Here is a 24713-nt window from a genome sequence, read left to right as displayed (position 1 = left end):
AATAAAATCATTCCGGGGGGAATAACAAGTTATTTCATTGGTGTTTTGCCACTGTAGCATGAAAGCAGCCACAGACAACATAAACAAAAGAGCATGCCTGCAGTCCAATAAACCTTTATGAGCTGAAATGTGAATTTCACATAATTTTCATGTGTCATGAAATATTTTTCTTTGGGTTTTTTGCAACCATCTGAAGAAGTGAAAGCCATTCTTACTTAGCTCACGGGCTGTACAAAAACCGGACCGTAGGTTCCGTTCTTGTTTGCCAACCTCTACTGGAGATGATCCCACATCCGGATGTGTGTAATTGCTTGCTCAGAGTACATTTTTGGCAGGTGATTTTTATAGGGCGATGCTATGCATTTCTTGTCGCATGACTGCAAAAGGCTAGTGACATAAGGTCATTCCATTGTAGGTGACGCTAAGTTTACCATTTTAAAAGTACATTTCCCCCTTTGTAATTAGAAGTAATCTGGGTGATCCTTGGGATCCTATGCACGTTGTATTCCCCCAAAACGTTTCACGAGGTGTTTTTAGCTTTCATGGATGATCCTTGCCTGAGTCAATCATTACACTGGAAGTTACAAAATAATTTTGATATGACTTTAAATGGCCGCCTAGTATTTTGTGGATTGCATAATCAGGTTTTAATGAAATTGCCTGGTATTAAAATTTTAGATTGTTTCTTTTCTTTCTTTTTTGGTTGCTATTACAAGTCATGCTTTCATTTATATCCTATAGCTAAATATTTCGTACATCTATGATTCGTTTCTGAAGGAGAATTACTTGAAGTGAAACTGTATCATAGAATATAGCCGTTTTGTAAAGGGTTTTGATCTATATTAACAAATTGTGTTTTAAGGAATTATACCAATTTTTGTTCCCATTAAAAATTATAAGTGCTTGGTTCCTGATATTTGAGCCAACATTTAAAATTTTTTTTTTTAACATTTATTTATTTTTGAGACAGAGAGAGACAAAGCATGAACGGGGGAGGGGCAGAGAGAGAGGGAGACACAGAATCGGAAGCAGGCTCCAGGCTCTGAGCCGTCAGCCCAGAGCCCGACACGGGGCTCGAACTCACGGACCGCGAGATCGTGACCTGAGCTGAAGTCGGACGCTCAACCAACTGAGCCACCCAGGTGCCCCTGAGCCAACATTTAAAAAGTATCATCACTAGGGCACCTGGGTGGCTCAGTTGATTAAGTGTCTGACTTTGGCTCAGGTCATGATCTCGTGGTTTGTGGGTTTGAGCCCCGTGTTGGGGCTTATTTTAAATTGTTTAAATAAGTTTCTCCTTATTTTAAATTGCGTTTATTCAATTGTAGTGAGGTTAGAATATTTGTATTTCTTCCACCTGGTCATATCTTGTGTCCATTTTTCTACTTATCCTTTCCATATTGATTTGTAAGAGATCTTTATATACTAAGGATGTTAATTCTTTCCCTTTAATATTCATTGGGTATATTTTTTCCAAATTGTAGAAAGATGTGATTATAAAAAATTATTAAAATTTACATGGTTATTTTCCTCCTCAAAAAAATTAGGAATGGAGGAGGGAATGGAAAAAATTAACCAAATGTAGCATTATTTTTATTATGAACTTAAGCATCTTTAAAGAAAAAGAACTGCCTAATGAAATTTAAAATTATCAGCATTCAAAATTCTCTTCTGATCTTGGTTACTTATACATATTATTTAGCTGATTTCATTACACACAAAATGTGCATTGTTTCTAATCCATCATTCCATAACTACTTGCCATAATAAGCACAGTTATAAATGTAATTTTTAATTAACTCTATGACAAAATGCAATTTTTAATTAACAGCATGACTTAAATCTCATTTAGTTCTTATAAACCATTTAAGGTCTAATTTTTCACTAGAATACACAGCATTACTGTGCACATCCTTGTATAAATTCTTTATGGTTCCTTTAGGGTTGAAGTCTTAAGTCATTCTCAAAAACAAAACTACTCGATAACCAGAGGAGAAAGTATGATACGTTTAGGTTTTTATGGTTTTCCGCCAGAGAATGTTCCAGAAAGACTCATTCAACGTTTATTGAGTCCCAAGTATTGGAGTGTCACCAGCAGTGTTTAAAAGGGCTTATTTCCCCAATCTCCAATGATATGGGTCTTGATAAGTTTATTTATTCTGGCTAAGTTTACACTGTTGTGTATTGTGGTATCTGAACTTGTTAAAAGTGGCACTTCCTCAGGGCTGGCTAGTCCACACAAGAGCCACGTGACGGTCCCATGTATGTTTCCTTCACTTATAAACTTCATCTCCTTTATCCCTTGTGGGATCAAATTCAGCAGGGGAACTGCAACACTTACTTCTATTCTTCCTATACTGGTTGGAGAGCTTTTAGATATAATTCACGTTATGTGTTTTCTTTCCACTCCCTTCAAGGGCAAGAGCCACGTTTCAGGATGCGTCCCTGGCATGTTAGATATGGTCAGCACGGAAAGCAAACGTCCCGGGGGTGGCACCCAGGCATGCCCTCACTCTCACCGGGGCGGGGGATGGCAGGTGAGGGTCTATTCCCGGCTTCTGCGGACTTGGTTCATATCATCCCTAGGCAGCCCTGTCTCTGCGTGCACATCACCATGGCATCGTATCTTTCATTTCCCACTGCAAACAGGAGGCGTGGTCAGTGCTAGACCTGGCTTTCTGCAGTGGCCCGTGGAGTGGAGGCTCAGTGGGGAGAAGTGCTCCAGGTTTTCCTCCCAAAAAAGGTTCACTGTCAGCATTAAGCACTGATATTCTTCTAAGATGAGAGGGGGCATGATCGCACCCCCAGGGAACATACGGCAAAGTCTGGAGACACGTTTGATTGGCACGACTGGGGGTGCTCCTGGCCTCTAGTGGGTAGAGGCCAGGGATATTCCTAAATATCCTACAAGGCACAGGACAGCCTTCCGCGACAAAAATTATCTGGCCCCAAATGTCAGTGGTGCCAAGGTTGAGAAGTCCTTTCTCTAAAACGAAGTAACTGTCCTCTGTGCCTCTTTTTCTAAACCCAAACTATTACACCGAAAAAGAGTGTCCAGTAACACAAACGGGAATGGACTGAATTCAGTCTTGTGTAGATAGGGAAGTTTCCTTTAGAGATTTATGTTTCATTGTGGCATTTCGCACGACACTTCTCTTCTTTGCACCCAGAATTAGGCAACTGAAGCCCAAGCAATGTGATCACCACCCAAAGGGCACACTGGAAGCCGACTCAGCAGCACCCCACATTGGCTGGTGCACTTCGCCTCAGTTAGGGGGTCTTGGGAAGCTGTACTGCGCAGCAGGACTCAGAAGAGAAATTACACAGATGTTTGTATACAGCGCGGAGACAGAAGTGGGAGAGTTCTGGAGGAGTGGGGAGAGAAGTACCTGGCCGGGCTGGCTTGGAATCGGACCCCAGAGCCCCCAGAGGCAGCCCCGAAAATGCCACCTGCCACAGGGCAGGTGGTTCTGAACACTGAAAACCTTCTGCTTAAGTGCATTCAAAGCAGCTTATACTCAACAGTGAACCAGACTGACAAACTGCAAAACAGCAGGTCTTACCGGGGGCGCTGGTGTCGGGGGAGGGGGAGGAGCCCCCAAAGGTGGGGGAGGTGGAGGCAGAGGAGGAGGTGGTGGTGGTGGTGGCACTGGCATATGTCACAGCGTCGGTGTCTCTTGCTTATGAATGGTCCCCAGGAGAATGGTTTCTGCCCTGAAAGGGAGAAAGAGATAGTTTCGAATCCGGATGTCTTTATCCATGTACAGGTTAGTATGTGACACGCAGACACTTGCATGTAATGGATGGCTTCTTTCTTTCACTTGTGCATTCATTCATTCTTTCACTCATTCATGCTTTCTATGAATATTAAATGCCCACCGTGAGGCGGGCATTGTGTCAAGTGCTAGACACAAAAGAAGTAGCTAGATTTTAGACAGAATTATGTGATAAAACTGGTAGAATTTAGCCATTTATGTCTCAATGTCAGTAGAATATATGTCAACGGCAATACCTCACTCCATCATGATTTTTCCAAACAACTGCGTTCGATCTCCTTAGCATCACACTTTTAATCATTTCTGATGCAATTTAAAAATATTCTGTACGTGCTCTAGTTTTCCTAAGCAGAACAAATGGAATGAAATGTCACCTTTCTGAATGTCACGGGCTCAACGTTGCTCATGATGCCAGCCTTGAACCAGGCTTACCACGTGCATTAATCATTCTCCTGCTTCCTTCTCTACTGTCAGCTCTTACTTTTCTTTCTGTTGTTGTGTTGTTGTTTCTATACAGTCTGGTATGTGCCACATAGAGGGCTTTGGAGCACAGATCTGCAAATACGGTTCTGTTTCAAACAGCTAACGTTATAGGATGTCTGATCTGCAAGTAAGTGTATTTCTCTGCGGAGCAGGGCCACTTGCGTGCGTGTGTGTCTGTGTGTGTCTCAGAATCCACATCAAGACACGCCAAAAAAGCCTATACTAGATAAACTATACTTAAAGCCTATACTAGATAAAATTCCCACCATGTAGAAGAATGAGGGAAACCTATGTCAGAACCTAACAACAGTTTAAGTGGAAATAGAAATAAACATCTGACTTAGGCAGGGGTACTTCTGTGTTCCTTCTGTCTCTGAGGTTACTGGAAGGCCAGAACAAGGCCTGTGCCTGTTTCTTTAGCTCTAAACTCCTGCGGCATTTGTACTATTCAATGTTAATATTCTTATCTCTTAGAGGCGAGAAGCAATTCTGTAACCTGGTACTTTGTTCTTAATCTAGTCCACAGGATTTTGCTTACTTAATACGCGTTCTCTTTAGCTCTGTGGCTGCTATGCGACCAGCTAATCACATGAATTTCCACAAGCCTCTGAGGTGAGTAGTGTAGTCCCAGTTTTATCGGTAAGAAAAATGACATTCAAAGCTATCAAATAGCCTGCCCGAAGTCCCACATAGCTATCAACTGGCAGACCTGGGATTGGAACCCAGGCTTCCCAGGCTCTAAATCCGGCCTCTTCTCAGCATGATTTTTTTTTTCTATTGTGGTAAATGGCATACAGTGTAAAATTGGTCATTTTTGTAATTTTAAAGTATACAGTTCAGTGGCATCACGTGCATTCACAATGTTGTGAAATCAACACCACTATCATTCCCAGAATTTTTCATCGTCCCAAACAGTACACCCTAAGTAATAACTCCCCCCTAGTCCCTGGTAGCTTCTATCCTACTGCATATTACTGTGCATTTGGTTATTCTAGGTACTTCAAATACAATATTTGTCCTTTTGTATCTGGCTTATTTCATTTAACGTCTTCAAGCTTCATTCGTGTTGAAGCACGTGTCAGAATGTCTTTCCTTAATTGTATGTGTACGCATTTTGTCTACTCATTCATCTGTTGATAGATACTGGGGTTGTTTACACCTTACGGGTGCTGTGAATACTGCTGTGAACACTGGTGTGCAAATATCTCCTCGAGACTCTGCTTTCAATTCTTTTGGGCATATACTTAGGAGTGGAATTGCTGGATCATATGGTACTAGCCTGTTTTCAGCAGGGTTAAGAATCCCCTAAAGGGCATTTGGGTGGCTCAGTCAGTTGGGCACCTGACTCTTGATTTTGGCTCAGATCACAATTTCACGGTTCACGGGTTTGGTTCTGAGTCGGGCTCTGTGCAGACAGTGTGGAGCCTGCCTGAGATTCTCTTTCTCTCCCTCTGTCTCTGTCCCTCCCCTGCTTGTGCTCTCTCTCTTTCTCTTTCTCTCGAAATAAATAAACTTAAAAAAAAAAGAATCCCTTAAAACTGTGCAAAATTTAACATGGTGTAGGCTATACATGTAAGTTCAATTTTCATGTGGCAAGAACCCTTGATAGTTTTTGTGAGAGTTCCAAAGAGATGCGTGAGCTGGTCACCGTAGGAGACCGCAATTGTCATATAAAGTATTCCCCTGGAAGTTACTCACGCCTGGTAATTTATGTGTCACCGTTTCTTCCCTTGACAGTAAAACAAGAACAGAAAGACTGAAAAAAAAAAAAATACTCATCCAAGTCCAGAGAGTAAAACTATACTAAAATTGGGCAGAGACCCCAGGTGGTCATTGGTACTCCTTCCAGGTAGTGGCCATGTCATTTTATTACACAATAAAATGTCAATTGTCACTAGACAATAATGGAGAGTCAGATGAAGCTGGCATTTTACTGGCTGAATGCTAAAGCAAGTTGGATGTGAGCCCACAGTTTAGCTGGAGCAAATATGAATGATCAGTGATTTGTATTTTAACAATTTCTTTCATAAAAGGCCCTGGGTATACGTTTTTATTATGATCCTTAATTCAGTGGCAAAATAATTTCATTCCGAAATTGACAGTAGGGATTAAAGACTTGGCTGAACTATTCTAGAGCAAGAGAAAATCTAGAGGTCTCATTATGTGAGGCTTACATCTCTTAAGCAGAACAGATGAGAGGAGAAAGACCTGCTTCCTTTGGTGAAGAACTGAAAAGGGATTAGAAAAGCAACTTCAGAAACTTAAGTGTCGGGGCGCCTGGGTGGTCAGTTGGCTAAGCGTCCAACTCTTGGTTTCGGCTCAGGTCATGATCTCACAGCGTGTGGGTTCGAGCCCTGTGGTGTGCTCTGTGCTGACAGTGTGGCTTCTCTCTTTCTCTCTCTGACCCTCCCCTGTTCACTCTCTATGTCTCTCTCCCTCTAAACAAACAAACAAACATTTAAAAAAAGGAGCTTCAATGTCACTTACATAAAGGTTTTGTCGTTTATCTAAGGAAAAATGACCATAGGAAATAATTAAGGAGAACTGTGGCAAAACTATTCATGTAACCGATCGGCACGAAGCTAGATTATATTTTCCAGCCTCCTCTGAAGTTAGATGTCACCATGTGACTGAGCTGTGGCCAAGAGAACGAAGGCAGATGTGATGGGCTCCACTTGTAGCTGGCTCATAAAGACCTTCTACCCACAGCTTTCCTCTCTTCCTCCATCCACTGGCTGCAAGCAAAGGTCCTATGTGTGGGCACAGCCACAAGATATAAGGAATCTGGGTTCCTGACTCCCCTCTTTAAGGCCATGTGCCAAACACTTGACTGGATTTTACATAAATGAAAAATGGACTTCTACTGTGTTAAGTCATGGAGGGTTTGGAGTTAATCTATTATAGCCATTAATTTTTAAGCTACCTAACATAGGAACCTAATAGAATATAGCCAGTTCCCATTATTTGTGGTAGTTATATTCTTGAAGTTGCCATAAGCACTGAGTTAGCAAATACTGAACCTCTGCTCTTAGCAGAAACATAGGATTGGACCCCTCTGGACATCCAGTCACAAGATTTTTGTCAATTCATTAATATGTAATCTTGTTTTATGAGTGTTTCTGCTTAGAGACACCTAATTTAATATATATTGTTGGTACATTAACTTGAACTCATGCCAACAGCATTATAACTCGTGCCTGAATGAAGGTTATCTAACACACATTTTCCCCATAAGGTACATCACAGCCTTTTTGTGCTCAAGGACACTAGACAGCACTTCAGCATTATATGCCAGAGGGGACATTTAAAACAGCAGACCAGGGGCACCCGGACACTCAGTTGGTTAAGCGTCCAACTTCAGCTCAGGTCATGATCTCACAGCTTGTGAGTTCGAGCCCCACATCAGGCTCTGTGCTGACAACTCGGAGCCTGGAGCCTGCTTTGGATTCCGTGTCTCCCTCTCTCTCTCTGCCCCTTCCCCATCTCTCTCTCTCTCTCTCTCAAAAATAAACATTAAAAATTTTAAAAAAAAGACAGACTCACCAGCAATAAGCACAAAAATTTGAAAAACATGGCACTACACAGAATGTGGAAAGAACGTCTGTTTACAGTAGGACAGCTGAAACAAGAATACAGAGGGCTGCCTCGTTCAACCTCAGCTGGGAACAGACATCCGTGCACGGGGCGACTCAAGATTTTCCCCTACTCTGTGCGTGTCCTTGAACAACCACGGAAGTGCCTGTGAATACTGACTTTGGGGTTGGTTAGCAAACTATGGAATCTGCGAGTAATAAGGATTGGCTGTAACTTTTTGAGCCCCCTGTATGTGCTCAGCACCGTAGTAGGTACTTATAATACACTGTTCTGTTTAATGCCCTCAACGACTCTGTGGGGGACGCTGGCATTTCCTATGGTGGAGAACTGGATTTTGACTCAGACACATTACTTCGTTTCTGGTGAATTTCAGAGATGAGTTAACGCTCTGGCCTCTGGGATCCAAGACCTCATTTCTTTGTTTCAGTAACTTGGCATAATTCAGGTCATAGGACTTCTCTGTTTCCAGTTAGCAAAGGTTTTTAAATATTTCTGAGACCCTCAAGTGGAAAGGACCGGATACAGGGAAGTATAATTCTCCCACTTGCTCTCCCTGAATCTGAACACCGCTTGCCGTCCGTTAGCTTTATCCTGAGAGATCTGAGCGTAAGTAGGTGCCACGGGGCTTCCGGCTCGCTGAAATCGCCGGCGTGATTTTTTTCAAACTTGAGGATTAAAGGGTATTTTTACATGCGGTACTTGATGGCTGTGAAGGCTTTTTCCTGACAGATAAAATAATTAAGTAATTATCTAGAAAAGTAGTTGTTAAAATCTGACAGTGAAGAATGCAGAGCTCCAGGAAGTCACAGGCTGTTCCCATGAGCTCTTTGAAGCTTTGTGCTCTCCCGACACATTTAAAACTGTTATTTTGCTCTGTAATGTATTAAAAAGTGTCTAGGGTAAAAAAAAAAAAAAAAAAAAAAAGCCGGATTCTCAAAGGCCTTGATATTTCCTCCCAACTCACAAAATAACTCTAGAAAATAGCGTTGGGATGCGGGTTAGATGTTCAAGCAGCGAGCGTTAGAGGGTGTCCAGGCAACGACTGATGCCACGTCCACATGAGACCCCTGAGCACAGGGGAACGTGCGGCTCTGAGAGTCGGACAGACCGGGCCCTACTCATGCCTCTGCTTTTCCCAGCTGTGTGGCCCCTGGCCAAGTCACTTAGCCTCGGTGGGGGGGGGGGGGGGGGGTGTCTCATTTTTTTGATCTGTGAAACAATTCTAATGCTTAACTCTTAGTTCGTTATCAGGACTAAAAGACGGTACCTGAAGAACATCAGGGAGGCCGTGACACACAGCAGACGCGTAACTGGAAACTGTACTTCTCATCATCACACTATCACCACCTCCTTCGCCACCAAGAACTACAATAAAAGGTGGAGTAGGGTACGTGAGGGCTGGGGAGTGCCGAGGAATGTCACCTTTAATTCAGAGCCGGGGGTGGGGGCGTCAATAGGTACACGTTTTGGTAGAAGCTATTGCGTGTTTCCGCAGGTGCAGAGGTGGCTCCAGGAGGGCTGTGGGCACAGAGGCAGAGATACAGAAGTGGGAGAACGTGAGCAGTCTGGGGGCCGCTGTAGGCGTGGTGGAGAAGAAGGAAAGGCTGGAACCACAGAGGGGCTGAAATGACACAACACCATTCTGCAAGTGTCTCTTCTCTCGGGTGCAGGTGGACATCTGTCTTGTTGTGGCCATCCATCACCTCTTGGACACTTTTCCTATGCGTGAGGAATTTCTCCCAGGAGTCCTGCCTCCCTCAGCCAGAAGCCAGGAGCTCCTTTTCCCAGCATCCCTTGCGCAGGGAGCCGACTTGTGACCACTGATTCAGAGGTGAGGAAACAGTGGATGGGCAAGGTGTGTGGGAACCTGGCTCCCGGGAGTGACGGTCCGGGTCTGGAGGTGGAGGCCCCCGTTGAGCTCTGGCTGACTGATATTCAGTGGGAACGCAAGACCAGTATGGGCCACATCCTCCCAGTTTGCGCTCAAAGGCCCCAAATCCAGATTTTTGTGTGAAATCCAGTTTTGAAATGTGGTTAACTAATTCAGAAAGCACTTTTAAAAATCACTGGGCCAAGAGAACACATCTGCAGGTCCCACAGGATCCACAGACCGCCACAGTACAATCCCTTTACCAGGAGCTAGCGGGAGTCGGGGGGGGGGGTGGGTGGGTGGGTAGGTGGTAAACCCTCCTTCCTACCCCTCTGTTCCCCTTCCTGCCCCACCGGATTCAGAAAGAGATGTGGACTGGGCTTGCTTATGTCATTAATATAAAAAGTTACATATATATGTACACCAACTGAGCTTTTTCAGGGAGAAATCACTTACAGTAAGGGATTTTACACGCTAGCTGCTTTTGTCAAAACGATACACTCACTTTTCTCCCCCCAAGGGTAGTTTACAGTTGCTCACAAACAGAATGTGTGCCTATTTTAAAAACATAAGGAAGAAGGATTATTGCCACTATTTGACAAAAGCTTCTTTCGCTGGTTCTTAAAATACATTTCAATAGGAATCTGAAAATAAGGTTCTCTGTGTACTCATAACTTTTTATGTTTTGTCACTGTTCCACTGAGTCTCTTTGTTTCTTTGCCTATGAATTGGGGGTTCAGAAGAACAGAGATTTCTTACCTCTGAACTAATAAAGGTGAATGAGCCCCATGGGACAAGCCATTGCTTGCATTATGGTCTCAGCCGGGTCCCGCCACCCTACAGATCAGTCATTTATTTATCAAAGGTGCCCTGCGGCCAGGAAATCATAACCCACAAGCCCATGAGCACATAAGGCACAAATAAGACATTTTCTCGAAAAGCATGTGGCAAAGCTGCCAAAGCTGTAAGGAAAAGGATAAAGAAAAAAAAAAAAACACCCTTTTCTCCAGGTGATGGTGAAAATCATCTATGAGTGCTCACTTTCTGCTGTCACTTCCTCATTGTTGGATGAGTAAATGGGCATAGCCCTCTCCTGGGACTTCCCACCTGTCCCATACGCCACCTCTCCCACTTAACACTGTCCTCTTCTGGCCGAATGAAAGTTGATATCCTCACTCTCCTTAATGGTATACAAGTCCTGGAGGTATTTAGCCTTTTGGGGGGAGTTGGGGCATGTTGGCCTAAGTAAGCAGGGAAGCGGGGGACGTGGGGGGGGGCAAAATATAAACCACATAGAAAAATCCTTGAACATTTGAGTTCTAGGTAATAGTAAAAGAAGTTAGCTCTGACGTAGCATAACCCTTACTATGTATCTGATCCTGTTCTTAGGGCTTTTGGTATATTTGAATATTTGTATATTTAAGCACCATATCAGCCCAGTCAGACAGATACTATTATCCTCATTCTTCGGAGGAGGAAACGGAGGCACAGAAAGGTTAAGAAAACTATCCAAAGTCACACAGGAAATTAGTGGGGAAGCTGGCATTCAAACTTGGGGTGCCTGGCTCCAAAGTCCATGCTCTTAAGCACCATGCTAACTTAAGTCACTTGAAAATACAGGGCACCTGGGTAACCCAGTTGGTTAAGTGTCCAACTTCGGCTCAGGTTATGATCTCACAGTTCATGAGGTTCGAGCCCCTGCATCGGATCTTGGATCTTGTAAAAATGTAGATTCTGATTCAGTCATCTGGGTGGGGCCTGATATTCTGTAATTCTAACTAGCTCCCCGGTGAGACCAACCCTGCTGGCCTGGGCACCACAGTTTGAGCGGCTCTAGAATGTGGAAAACATGTAAGAAAGGCACAGTGTCCGCCCCAGACCTACTGAATTAGAATCCTTGGGAGTATCTTATCAACAAGTGATTTTTGTGCCCGCGAAAGTTTGAAAAGCTCTGTTGCAGAATATCTAGCATGATGAAACTCTCTGTCCCACACCATTGGAAGAGCCTTTACTGAAAGGCTTTCTATAGACTCATTTAATTTCTGCAGTCTGGATCCATGAAAATGGCATACCGGACTTGGAATTGACGCACAAAAGTGAGAGGGAAACTAAGCTGAGTGCCCACTCACCTCTCACTTCTGGGATCTGGAGGACTTTTAACACCTGAGAAACACCAGCCCTGATGACAATAGCTCCTGGGGCTGAATCTGCTTGGCCCTCATCGGATATTGTAATTATCTGCTGAAATGCTTAAAGGATTAATGCAGACTTGTCTATGTGAGTTCCACAATGAGGACATACTTTAACCACAATCTAATATGAAACCTAGTAAGTCACACCTACAATGAGCTCACAAATTGGTTTCCTTTTAGAAGACTCTTAGGGAAACGCAAATTTGTTCCCAGATCATTCACTGAATTCATTATAATATCTGAACAGTATTTGGCGAAGGGAAAAATGGAGATATTGATAATATTTATCATTGACTCAGGTATTTAAATTATAGCTAAATGCCATAAAAATCGTTGTGTGTGAGGTTCCTAAGGGTGAAAGCAGAAAATATTGATTTCCTGTCTTTTTTTTTTTTGCTGCCTTTGAATGAGCTAAAAGAAGAACAAAGCTTATTAAAAATACATGATATTGGGGCGCCTGGGTGGCGCAGTCGGTTAAGCGTCCGACTTCAGCCAGGTCACGATCTCACGGTCCGTGAGTTCGAGCCCCGCGTCAGGCTCTGGGCTGATGGCTCGGAGCCTGGAGCCTGTTTCCGATTCTGTGTCTCCCTCTCTCTCTGCCCCTCCCCCGTTCATGCTCTGTCTCTCTCTGTCCCAAAAATAAATAAACGTTGAAAAAAAAAATACATGATATTAATCACACATTTATAAGTAAGTCTCATTTTATACAACAGCTATCCTTCTGAAAAATGGCATCTCTAATTTTGGAAAATCGAGGTATGCTTTAATTATACAAAAGGAGTTTGTTATTCAATGGAAGCCCGTAATCAGTGTTATAAAATAATGAGTCATTTTGCAAAATAAATTACCACCTCTTTAATTAACATATTTGATGATGTTAGATTTTATAAGGAGGGTGCTTTTTACTTTCTAAGGCTAAGGTGGTAACTTTTCACTTAGGATGGTGAGTCCTCCTAAACTTTTGAGAGACAAATCCTTTCTTTTTAAGGGTCACTTTTGAGACTTTAAGTATTTTCACCTTATTCCTACTGTTCCAGCTTGGGCCAGAGAAGGGCCCAGCAGATTCCGGCACCTCTAGTCTCACATCCTGCCTGAAGCTCTGCTAGAACGTCAAACAGTCTGCTTCCAGGAGCCACCTCATCTCTCGCCAGGGAGATCCCTTCCCGTGGCAGCAAGCACAGTTCAGTGACAGCCAAGTGATTAGAGGCCACGCCTCTCAGACCACAGGGCATCACTCCCCGATTTAACACACCGCCTTTCACAGCTCCTTAATACGGAGGCAAGTTCTAGATCTCATCCTCCACTCTTTTCTACGCATCCTATACTTTACCCACACCACACCCGGGACGTTTTCTTATGTACCTTTTCTTTATACCTCTGTGTCTTTGCCCATGCTAGTCAGGCTGCATATGACAGCCTCTGCCACCTGGAAAATGACTACTGATTCTCTAAAACATGCTCGGGTGCCAGGTTCTCTGCAGAGACTTCCTCCTACCGTAGGCAGAGCTAACTGTACGTTGCTGGGGCGGGGAATGTAAAATGGCACAGAAAAGTTTGAAAGTTTCTTGTGATGTCCAACAGTTATCATAAGACCCACCAACTCTACTCCCAGGCTATCTACCCAAGAGAAATGAACACTTATGCCCACACAAAGACCTATACGTGAATATTTCTAGTGATGTGGTTCATCGGAACCAAAATGTAGAAACAATGCGAATGTCCATCGCCCCACGAGTGGATAAACAAAATGGCCAGGGGATGAAATCTTATTCGGCAATAAAAATGAATGAAAGACTGATCCATGCGTTGGCTTGGATGAGCCCAGAAATCATTACACGGAGTGAAAGAAGCCAGTCGCAAAAGGGCACAAACCGTACGGTCCCGCTTGTTTGAAGTATCCAGAATAGGTAAATCCATAGAAGTAAAAAGTAGATGGGTGTTGTCAGGGCTGAGGAGATGGAATATGAGGAGTGACTGCTAATGGGTCTCTTTTTGGGGTGATGAAGATGTTCTGAGATTAGATGACAGTGATGGTTGTGTGACTCTGAATACTCCAAAAACCACTGAATTGCACATCTGAGAAGCGTGAATTTTATGGTATGTGAATTACAATCCAATAAGGCTGTTATTGAAAAAACTGGTGCAGCATGATTAATATCAGGGAAAACAGAATCCAGGGTAAAAAAATATTAAAAAAAAATTTTTTTAACGTTTATTTATCCTTGAGACAGAGCATGAATGGGGGAGGGTCAGAGAGAGAGGGAGACACAGAATCTGAAACAGGCTGCAGACTCTGAGCGGTCAGCCCAGAGCCCGACGCGGGGCTCGAACTCACGGACCGCGAGATCATGACCCGAGCTGAAGTCGGCCGCTCAACCGACTGAGCCACCCAGGCGCCCCCAGGGTAAAAAAAAATATTAATAGAAATATAAAGTGCTTTGAATTAACTGCTCCCCTGGGTAATGACAAGTAAAAAGCATAAGAAAACCCTGAAGCAGGCCTTGTGTGGTGGAAGGGAGTGAGAAGGGTATGAGCAAAGCTTTGCCACGCGCACACGTATGGAGTGTGTGGAAACCAGTCACAGCCAGCATAGCGCTCACAGAGCCAGGTTGTCAAGGAATTTGAACTTCATTTTGTAGGCTTTTAAAGACAGGAAAGATGTTAAAATACTTGTGTTTCGGGGCGCCTGGGTGGCGCAGTCGGTTAAGCGTCCGACTTCAGCCAGGTCACGATCTCTCGGTCCGTGAGTTCGAGCCCCGCGTCAGGCTCTGGGCTGATGGCTCGGAGCCTGGAGCCTGTTTCCGATTCTGTGTCTCCCTCTCTCTCTGCCCCTCCCCCGTTCATGCTCTGTCTCTCTCTGTCCCAAAAATAAATAAAATACGTTGAAAAAAAAAATTTTTTTAAAAAAATACTTGTGTTTCAAAGACAGCACCCTGGGGCCACGTGAGGAACGTGAATTATAGGGAGAAGCAGCAAACAGGTGGAACAATTTGGGGATCCATACGAGCAAGGATGGACATTATCTGAATTAGCATCATGGTAATGGGATCCAGGCAAGGAGGATATTAGCTTGCATGTTCAGATGGGGGAGAAGAATCAGCCCAGGATAACCCCAGTACTCCTTGCCAAGACAATCTAGGGTTAAATAAGGAAGATGGGAGAAAGTGTGTGGATGGGGGCACCAGGGGTAGATGGGCAGGGAGAAGTGGGTTTACTTTGAAGCATATGAAGTGCTTTCAGCACATGGAAATTTAGATCCAAAACTTAGAAAAGAATCGGGATGGGTGAGAGCGATTCAGGAATCTTTACATAAGGCAGTTGGGTATGCTTCATTCTCGCGTGCTAATTGTATGAAGATCTGCAAACGTGTAACACTTTAAACTACTGAGTTGTCTTCTGTAATTTCTAATTAAGTCAAGGGCACGGCTAGTAAAGGCAGCAAGTCAGGTGGCTGTACTGCTGTCTACTCAATAACCATTCCCTCTTCTTCCTCATAGCGAACCCCCTAATTTGTGTATGGGGGGTGGGGGTAGGGGTTGCAATTTACTCAGCTAAAAATATTTGATTTCTCAGACTTCCCTATATTTTGAGCAACCTTGTGACATCATCCTGGTCAACGAGATGTAGGTGGGAGCAGCTGGGGAGGGCATCACTTTCTGAATAAAGAGGTAACACCTTCGCACTAGAAGGGCTCTCACTCTTCAGATATTTACGACTTCCTCTTCTTCCTGACTGTACTACAGACGTAAGCCCAGAGACACAGCAGCCGTCTTGTGACCATGAAGCAGCCAGATGTAAGATGAGGTCCTATAGGCTAAGGAGGGTGAAGCAGGAAGATGGAAAGAGACAGACTCTCTGAAAGCATTGTCTGAGCTCTTCCATCAGCTCTGGACTGCCTTTCCTGGGAGTCTATTTCCACAAGACAAATAAACATATCTGTTTAAGTCAGATTCTTATGCGTGTGTTGTTTTTGTTTTGTTTGGTTGGCTTGGCGACTGAATGCAATCCTAATGGATACAGGTCATATTTGGACTAATATATATATTGACTGTTAGGCATATTAGATTATATCAGCATATAGCGTATAGTCAGACTAAAAAGACATGACCATTATTTCGATTACTAAAAAAATTTAAAACCAAAGTATTTATTCTTACTACCAAGAAGTACTGATAGCGTTAAGGGGTTTAAGAGGTAGTACAAAGCACTGGATGTTTCTTTTTCCAAACACTGTGATAAAATGTGCAGCTAAACAGAGATTATGGGACTATCCGCGTTAAGAAAATTCATGAATACATACTCTATTAATGAGCATATGTGCATGAAACACCCTTCTGGATGAAGTCAACTGATCTGGCATATTTAAATGGCTTCAGTCAAAATGAATGTTCTTAAAGATGGGGTTGTTCACCTGACTCTCCCAAAGAATGACAATCTTTGGAAGAAAGAATCTTTCTACTCTCCTAGGCCCTCAGTAAACATAGCTAAGAAAATAGCACGTCCCCAAACCACAGCTTGCTGGTCCTTCACAGAAGAGCTTTTACTGGGCTGTGCTCCGGGATTAGGTCTCCAGAACTATAGTCGATAACATTCTAGGAAACACTTATTATTGCCCTTCTACCACAAAACTTCCACTGTGTTCACAGTAGGGACTATGTTGAACACTTAGGTCCCTACGGCAGCAACGACTGCTTTGAAGACCCACCAGGAGAAAGTTATCCCAGGTTTCGGGACCAGGAAAAGCTGTGCAACTGATCTGTTTTTAATCTCATGGTCACTGGGGATCAAGTAACTATTTGTGTTTTCTTTCCTCTGTGTTCTGGCCACTGGGAAGCTCTGACAAATTTGTAACCTTCTCTCCAGAAACCATACTAGACTTCATAGTAGACTCATCTCTAGAAACTACCTGCATCTTATGAAACAGGCTTATTCTCTAAGTTACCTCTGATTTTATCTTGCTTTCCAATCTGTGTTTTCTTTACCCTGGTTTCATGCTCTATTAATTTTCTGTTTATTATCTATTTTTGTAAGCTCCTCAAATGTTTATGGAATGGGGAATATTTAAGGCAGACAACTTTTTTTTTTTTTATTATTTTTTTTAACGTTTATTTATTTTTGAGACAGACAGAGACAGAGCATGAACGGGGGAGGGTCAGAGAGAGAGGGAGACACAATCCGAAACAGGCTCCAGGCTCTGAGCTGTCAGCACAGAGCCCGACGCGGGGCTCGAACTCACGGACCGTGAGAACATGACCTGAGCCGAAGTCGGACGCTTAACCGACCAAGCCACCCAGGCGCCCCAAGGCAGACAACTTTTAAAAGCATCAGATGATAATAACAATAGCTAATTTATTGACCACTGCTATGAATGAGGTACCATTCTAAGCGCTGAACCTATCTTATGTACTCTAAATATGAAATAACTACTATTATCAGGCCCATTTGACAGATGAGGAAACCGAGGCATAGCAAAGTTATTTGTCCAAGATCATATAACAAACAAGTGAATGAACACAAGATTCAGACCCAGGTATTCTGAGTTATACAATTTCTACAAAAAAGAAATAATAATATTGAATTTCTAAAAGAAGCAGAGGCCTTCTGATTTTGTAGGCTGAGTTTCCCATCCTTCAGCTTTTTAAAAAATAACTTTTACTTATTTTTGAGAGGAAGAGAGACAAAGCATGAGCAGGAGAGGGTCAGAGAGAGAGACAGAGAGAGAGAGAGACATAGAATCTGAAGCAACCTCCAGGCTCTGAGCTGTCAGCACAGAGCCCAACTTGGGGCTCGAACCCGTGAACTGCGAGATCAGGACCTGAGCCGAAGTCGGACACTTAACCGACTGAGCCACCCAGGGACCCCTACCATCCTACAGCTTTACAGGAGCTATCTATTATACATCTTGTCCATAAAGTCATGCCTGACGATCCATATCAACTGAGGAGAGTGAGACAGTAAAAGTCAAAAGGACAGATAATCCAAAAATAATTGGCTTATGATCTTAGAACATAAGGGTTTTCATCCATTCACTTTCTTGTTCATGCAGTACTCATCATACGCCATGATGGTGCAGGTGCTGGGAACAGAGACGAAGCAGACAAGTACCTGCCCTTCAGGAGCTCAGTTGCAAAAAGGGAGAGTCAGGGAGGTAGAGGGTGTCTTGGGGTTATGAATGGGCTGATAGCCGACTGCTGAGAGCAGGGTGTGACATGATTATTCTAAGAGCAGATTAGCCCTTGGTCTCTCTGTCACAACTGATAATGAAAGTAAGAAGAACCAGCTCCTTTATAGGGCTATTGTGATGATTTCATACATAGAAAGGTCTTAGCCTAGCCTGGCACATAGTAAGTGTGGAGCACCTGTTAGCTTTTAGCTCCCAAGGCACAGTGGACAGCACCCCAGGAATCCTGCTTTGTCACACACACACACACACACACACACACACACACACACTCTTATGGACACATGTCCTCATAAGCTCAAGAACTGAGGCTGGCTGCCGCTTCCTCGTAGCTACTCCCTAGGAGCTTACATTCCGTAAGCACTCTTTCCTGGATGTCACCATCTCAGATTCAGTGTCTCATTGGGATACATCACCAATACACGATGAACGTCCCTTCCAGGTGCACTTGAAAATCGTCCACACAGTACCTGCTCCACATATCGTCCGCCTGGCATTTTTCCCATGTTTGCTCTGCTTCACTTTATCTCATTGGCACTTAACCACAGCAGTTAACTACACGATTCCCTTGCTGCACACTGGGTCAGGTTCCCACTTGAACAGGTCTAAGGAAAGACCCAACTAGAATTGCAAAAGGGGGGGCTGGGGCACCTGGGTGGCTCAGTCGGTTGGGCGTCCGACTTCGGCTCAGGTCATGATCCCACAGTTCGTGAGTTCGAACCCTGCATTGGGCTCTGTGCTGACAGCTTAGAGCCTGGAGCCTGCTTCGAATTCTGTGTCTCCCTCCCTCTCTGCTCCTCCCCCGCTCATGCTCTGTCTCTCTCTCCTTCAAAACTAAAGAAAAACATTAAAAAATTTTTTAAGAATTGCAAAAGGGGAGTTTCAAGTGTGTTATTGGCTGAAGCCGGTAAGAAAACATACGTGCTGTACCTGCTGGGCATCAGCAGGGAACAGTACGTCTCTTCACTTCTGTCACAGTGACTACATGAGAAGTCACCAATCATTCTCTCACCGATCCTAACTCATATTTAATAGTTCCCTCTCAAAGTTTGTTTTGTCATACTATCAGCAAAGTCAGTCAAACATTACGATTCCTTTCTAAATATTCCAGCAGCCAGATGGCAGGAACACTACTGTGACAAGGCAAAACTCTCCTAAAGATAACTTTGTGATGCATAATCATGCTTGATGGCACTCGGCTAAGCAGATTCACCTAGAGATACCTCGTTGGTCGCTCCACATAACCCATGTGCTCTAACCCAAAACTTTGTACTTCCAAGAATAAGACCAACCTCCCAACTTTTCAGTATGAAACTGGCTGGTAAAACAAACACGTTTCTACTTCTTTAAGTTCTGAATTTTAGGTAGAAATATCAAATCGCTAGAAGACCACACATGAGGATAAGATTTCTCTCTGGACGTGATGTTACTGTACCTTCAGGTTTCAAATATTTCTGCACCAAATTTGACGTCTATTTATAACACGTTGGCTAGAAAACAACTCTTCTTCATCTGCCGAGTTATTCTTGTAGAGTGTGTGGTTTTTCTGTTTTTGTTTTTACTCAAGCGGTAACAAACATATCTTTATAAATTCTAGGATGTGGGAAAGTTGACTGTTCCTCCCTGGTGAAAACTCTATGTGTTCTCTAGAGTTCACTACATTTTGGTTTCTCGTAACTTTTCTAGATTATATTATTTAGTGTGTGTGTGTGTGTGTGTGTGTGTGCGTGTGTGCGTGTGTGTGTGTGTGTGTGTGTGTTTGAGTAACTGCAAAATCGCAACCTGTTCTTTATGGTTTCTGAACAATACATCCCCTAAAAGAGCGTTGGCAGGCTAGGCCAGCTGGCTTTCTCCTGTTTCTAAAACTGTATGTTCTTAGACACACACGCTTCTTCCATCCCTTCTGCTGCTGGCTAACTTCAGCCTGTGACACAATCTCACACGCACAATTATATGAAAACAACAGAGACTCCTGGAAAGGAACAAAAAGGGGGCAGGGCAGGAAGCCAGCCTTCCAGTCTCTTTTTCCTGCTTCAGGTGGCCAAAAGTTGCCTGTTTCTCATCATACGTACAGAATTTGAAGTCTGTGTACCCAGGGTCTTAACCCTGGCTCCCCCGAGTAAGGCATTTAAGGCGTTTTAAATGTGTGTGACTTTATTTGCTCATCTGTAAAATTGGCAGAATAACAATCTCTCCCCCCCTTAAAGAACTGACTCATACGGGGTGATGTGGTGAAGGTCTCTGCGGCGTATAATTGATTTCCCGTTTTTTCTACACTTTCGTTCGTTCCCCTGTCCTTTTTTTTTTTTTTTTCTTTTCTGATTCGGTTTTTGTGGTTTTGAAATGTGTCTCTAAAATGCACTGGCTGGAAAACTGCACTAATCTGTGTGCTACCACAGTGAGTGGATTTTTAGCATTAAATTTTTATTTACTTTTTTTTTTTTTATCAAGGTAACACATACACCAGCCAAGCGCACAAATCTCAAGGGAATGACTTTATAAACATCTATATGTCTACACCGTGGAATCGGTACTAAGGCAAGGTAGAGAGCATTTCCAACACCCAAGAAGCCCCCCTCATGTGCTGTCCAGGTCATTGCAAGGCCCAAAGGCAACCCTGCTCCTAATACGGGCGATGCTCCTGCACTGCCATGATTAGCTTTGCCTGAAGTTACCAAAAAAACCACAAACAAACCCAAACAACCCAACCCAGGGTAGGCCGGGGTCCCAGTGATATCCTGTGGCTGACCATAAGAATAGACTTCCAATCCTTCTCCTGAAGAGATAAAAGATTTTGGAAATAAGGGATGGGGAATGAACTTTCTCAATCGCTCAGTCCATGCAGAACAAGGCCCTCATTTTGCAGCCAATGACCCCAGGCTGTCTCGGGGAGGCAAAGTGACAGTCCAACTTCCTGCTACAGAGTAACTTTGCTTCCAAATACTGCCTTCACAAAACACAACAACATCCTGAATGTCAGGGATGCTATCTGGGCAGCCCGGCCAGCCGGGAACAGCTCCCCCGGGCCTCTCCCAGCAGAACTTCTTTCCAGGGAGCAGCGTGCACTCGGTCCCCACGCGGCTCGGGCTCCTGCCACAGGCACACCCACGCGGCTGGCACGCGGCGCTCGGAAGGCACTGTTCCTGCGAGCCTGTGCCCGCCTGCCCACGGGGGCAGGGCTCGTTCCTCACAGCCCCTTCCCAAGTGCCCTCTCCTGCAGCCCTGCTCCTCTCGCGCCTCTTGGGGGGGGGGGAGGGGACAGGCTCTACCACCTTCTCTGACTCCTTCAAAGGACTCCAAAGCCCATGTGTGGCCAGATCTAAATCGCCAGAGCACAGACTACCGACCTCAGGAGCCTGGAGATGAGCGCTGGGAGGGGAGTCCCGAGACTCGCTTGTCTGGCCCCAGCCGGGTCACTAAGCACCAGCTTTGTGACCCTGGACAAGTCATTTCACATCTCCGGACTGGCTTCCTCGTTGGGGGCTGCTTCTGTACCCCCAAAGCCACCTCCAGCCCTGCAATGTCCTAGCTCTTTACTACGCGTCAGCTCTTCCTGCGACTGACCCCTCCTCAGCGAGACCCCAGCCTTTTGTTCTGGGGGGGAAGCGGGGAAGAGAGCAAGGGAGAGCTGGGCGAGGACCAGGCCAGGCGGCCTGGGCGCCAGGGGCCGCTCACCGGACAGTCGGGTCGGGGGGAAGTCACCAGGCAACCCCGCGGTGACCTCGTTCCCTCCGCGGTCCCTTTACGGCCCGGCCCCGGAGGCGCGGCGCGACGGGCAGAGTGGGGGGCGGGGATCCCCGGACACCGGCGAGCGCGCGGCACCCCTGTCCGCGCCGCGGGCCACTCCGCGCCGGGACCGGCCCGAGCGGCCGCGGCGACAGCGCGTCCCCCCTCTCCCTCCAGGCACGGACCTGCACACGCGCGCGGACCGCCACCTGCCGCTAGCCGTTCCGGGGGCCGGACAGGAGTCGAGCCCCGGCCGACGTCCCCGCCGCCGCCGCCGCCGCCGCCTCCTGGCTCGGGGCTCAGTCCAGCAGAGGCCGTGCTCCAGGCGCCGCCCCCGCGACCACGCTGCGTTCGGTGCTGCGCTCGGTGCGCCCGGCTTCCTCGCCGCCGCCGGCTCTGGTGCTGCCGGGACGCGGAGGCGGGGCCGTTGCCCCACCTGCTCCGCGGGCTCCTGCCCCAGCCGCCTCCGCCCAGCTCGCGGGGACGCGGCCGGGCGGGCGGGGCGGCTCCGGAGCCCGGGGGCGGGTCCCAGCGACACGGGTGCGCCACTCCCGGTCCGCGTCCGGAGTCAGAGCTGCAGAGAGAGGGGGCCTAAGGCACCGCCACTCTGGGAACACGCCACTGCTTCATCAGTGTACCGCAAGATAGTTGGAACCCTTCTTATGCTCCGGGAGGCGGCATAAGCTGTGGTGACAAAAGGGAGAACAAAATCGCCTTTTGCCCTCTCGGAGTTCACGGTCCACAAAGAAAGTAATGGGCAGCTACGATCCAGAACCAAGAGCGTGTGGTCGTAGAGGGGGCACCTGATCCAGACTTGAGGGGGGGGGGGAGGGAGTCAGGGAAAGCTTCTTCAGGAGGCGAGGTCTAGGACACATCAGCTAACAAAGATAAGCATGAATTAGCCAGGTGGAAGAGTGGCCGGGGGAGGTAGATTGTCCCTGGTGCAGCAAGGGAAGCGAAGGCCGACTGTGTTTGAAAACCGAAATAAGTTTGAGCCCCAAGAATTTGGTGTGGCCGGCAAATCCCAGTGACGCTTCATGTTGAGGCCTCTTGGAACCCACAGAAAGTCTGTGTGTGAAGCTGGATGTACTCCTTCAGGTACAGTGATCCTTTGTGAGGATTCCCTACCTCCTGTGTCCTGGCCTTCCTACTAGTGGAGGAGCTAAGAGGATACTCATGGACCCTTCAGTCAGCCCTGCGGTATTTGAACATCGGCTATGAGCTGGGCTATCTGCAGGGCCCTGAGGATGTGCCGGGGAGGGAGGCAGGGTCTCTAACACTAAAGGCACCTCTGATCTGGGGTGGAGGAGACACCTGCGCTCAGCGGTGTGCCCAGGCATGGTAACACGGGAAGCAGCAGTTAATGGCAGCAGGAAGGATCTCACACATGGTTTGCAACCTGTCTTTGGGTTCAGATTCGGTAGGAGCTGCTGTCAAAGTATGTTCCCACGCAGCCCTTAGCTGGTTTCTTAATTACTCATGTTCATAGCGAGGACAAATAATTCACTTCGGCTGTCTTTCACTCCTGGGTTGTCAAGAACATGGTTTTCTGTTAGATTTAGGTGTATAAGGGCATATGGGTAGTCAGTGCAAGCCAATGAGGTACTTGCTTCCTGCCTGTTTGTCCTGTGTTTCTCCTGCCTTTCCTCCTTGAGAACCATAATAAATGATCCCGGGCATGAAATCTGAAACCTAAAATTCATAAACAATTGTGCACAGGTGAACGCTACTTAAAAAAAAAAAATCTGAAACATAACCAGACGCTTCTCCTCTGAGTTCCTAATGCTTGTTCTCATTAAACAGACACGTGATGACTAGAATTATAATACAAAAAGGAAGAGAAGATAAATTAGCAGAGAAGACATTTCCATGAGCCCAGAGAGTTCCCGTCCGGTCTTGTGTGGAGCGGCCCTAGCCGGAGCCAGTCAAACAGATAGGCTGCTGGCTCTGTCATTCCCTCTCCCATGTTCTTTATGCCTGCACGCAAACGAGAGACCTGGGGCCGCTGCAACCAGATGACAACCGAGAGACAAGGAGCATGAGGCCACAAGGCCAATGTGGATTACAGAGCGGGAAACAAAGTCAGCCTGGCACTGCTGGGCATTCGAAGCAATTCCAGCAATAGCCCGCCTTCGAACTTCTTGCTCTGTGAGAAAAATAGTCCCTGTTTATTTAAGCCGAGGCTGGGTTTTCTGTTCCTTGCAGCCAAATGTAACCCCAGCTGATACAGTGACCCAGTGAAGGGCAACGCCTCTTCTCTTCCAAATGCTCACAAACGCCTGTAATAGCTCACCTTTCGCACCTTTGGCTTGGAAACATGTGTTTACGTCTGCTGTGACCTCCTGAGCTTGTCAGGAGACGGGTGCTATAGAGATCTTAAGCGTGTTCTACATGTATCCACATCAATTCTTCAAGTGTTTGTGAGCAGCTGTGAGATGGTGATAATGTACTGGCTCTGGGAGTGCAAAGATGAATTCACAGCCCTGCCTCCAGGGAGCAAACAGCTTAGTAGAGGACACGAGCTTGCAAATGGAGTTTTACACTTCTGTGCAAGAGAGGAGTTTGCCTTGGACGGTGAGGTAATAGAAGAGAAGAAATGATGAGCTCTGTCGGGTGTGGGAAAGGAGGGGGACAGTAATACCTGGGCTGGGCTTCCACGGATGAACTGGAATTTTCCCTGTCAGAAATTGGGGAAGGGAGGCCGTTTCTGTCTGACAGAGCTTGGCAGTCCGGGAGCCTCGAACTCCACAAGTCTGAAACCATACTCACAGTCTTCCTCCCAAACCTACCCCGTTCTGGGTGCTGCTCATCTGCCCAACCGTCCAGTTGGACCACCCAGCAACTTCCTCAGCTACCTTTCCCTCCTCACTCTTCCCCGAGGTGGATTTCTT

At 45.8% G+C, this 24713-nt stretch overlaps 1 protein-coding gene across 1 annotated transcript in view; it reads right to left on the bottom strand.

The window, feature by feature from the left end:
- The window catches only part of WIPF3 (WAS/WASL interacting protein family member 3), a 79387-nt gene extending 57085 nt beyond the window's left edge, over nucleotides 1-22302 (bottom strand). Inside the window, exons 1-2 of the mRNA XM_049641643.1 lie at nucleotides 22008-22302; nucleotides 3564-3714 (exon numbers count right to left, since the gene is read on the bottom strand). Coding sequence (XP_049497600.1) covers nucleotides 3564-3656 — 93 coding nt within the window. The 5' untranslated portion in view covers nucleotides 3657-3714; nucleotides 22008-22302. The remainder of the gene's footprint in view (nucleotides 1-3563; nucleotides 3715-22007) is intronic.
- Nucleotides 22303-24713: the final 2411 nt, after the last annotated feature.

The sequence above is a fragment of the Panthera uncia genome, chromosome A2 (assembly GCF_023721935.1).
Source record: "Panthera uncia isolate 11264 chromosome A2, Puncia_PCG_1.0, whole genome shotgun sequence".
Taxonomy (NCBI): Eukaryota; Metazoa; Chordata; class Mammalia; order Carnivora; family Felidae; genus Panthera; species Panthera uncia.
This window is presented reverse-complemented; position numbering and strand designations above follow the sequence as displayed.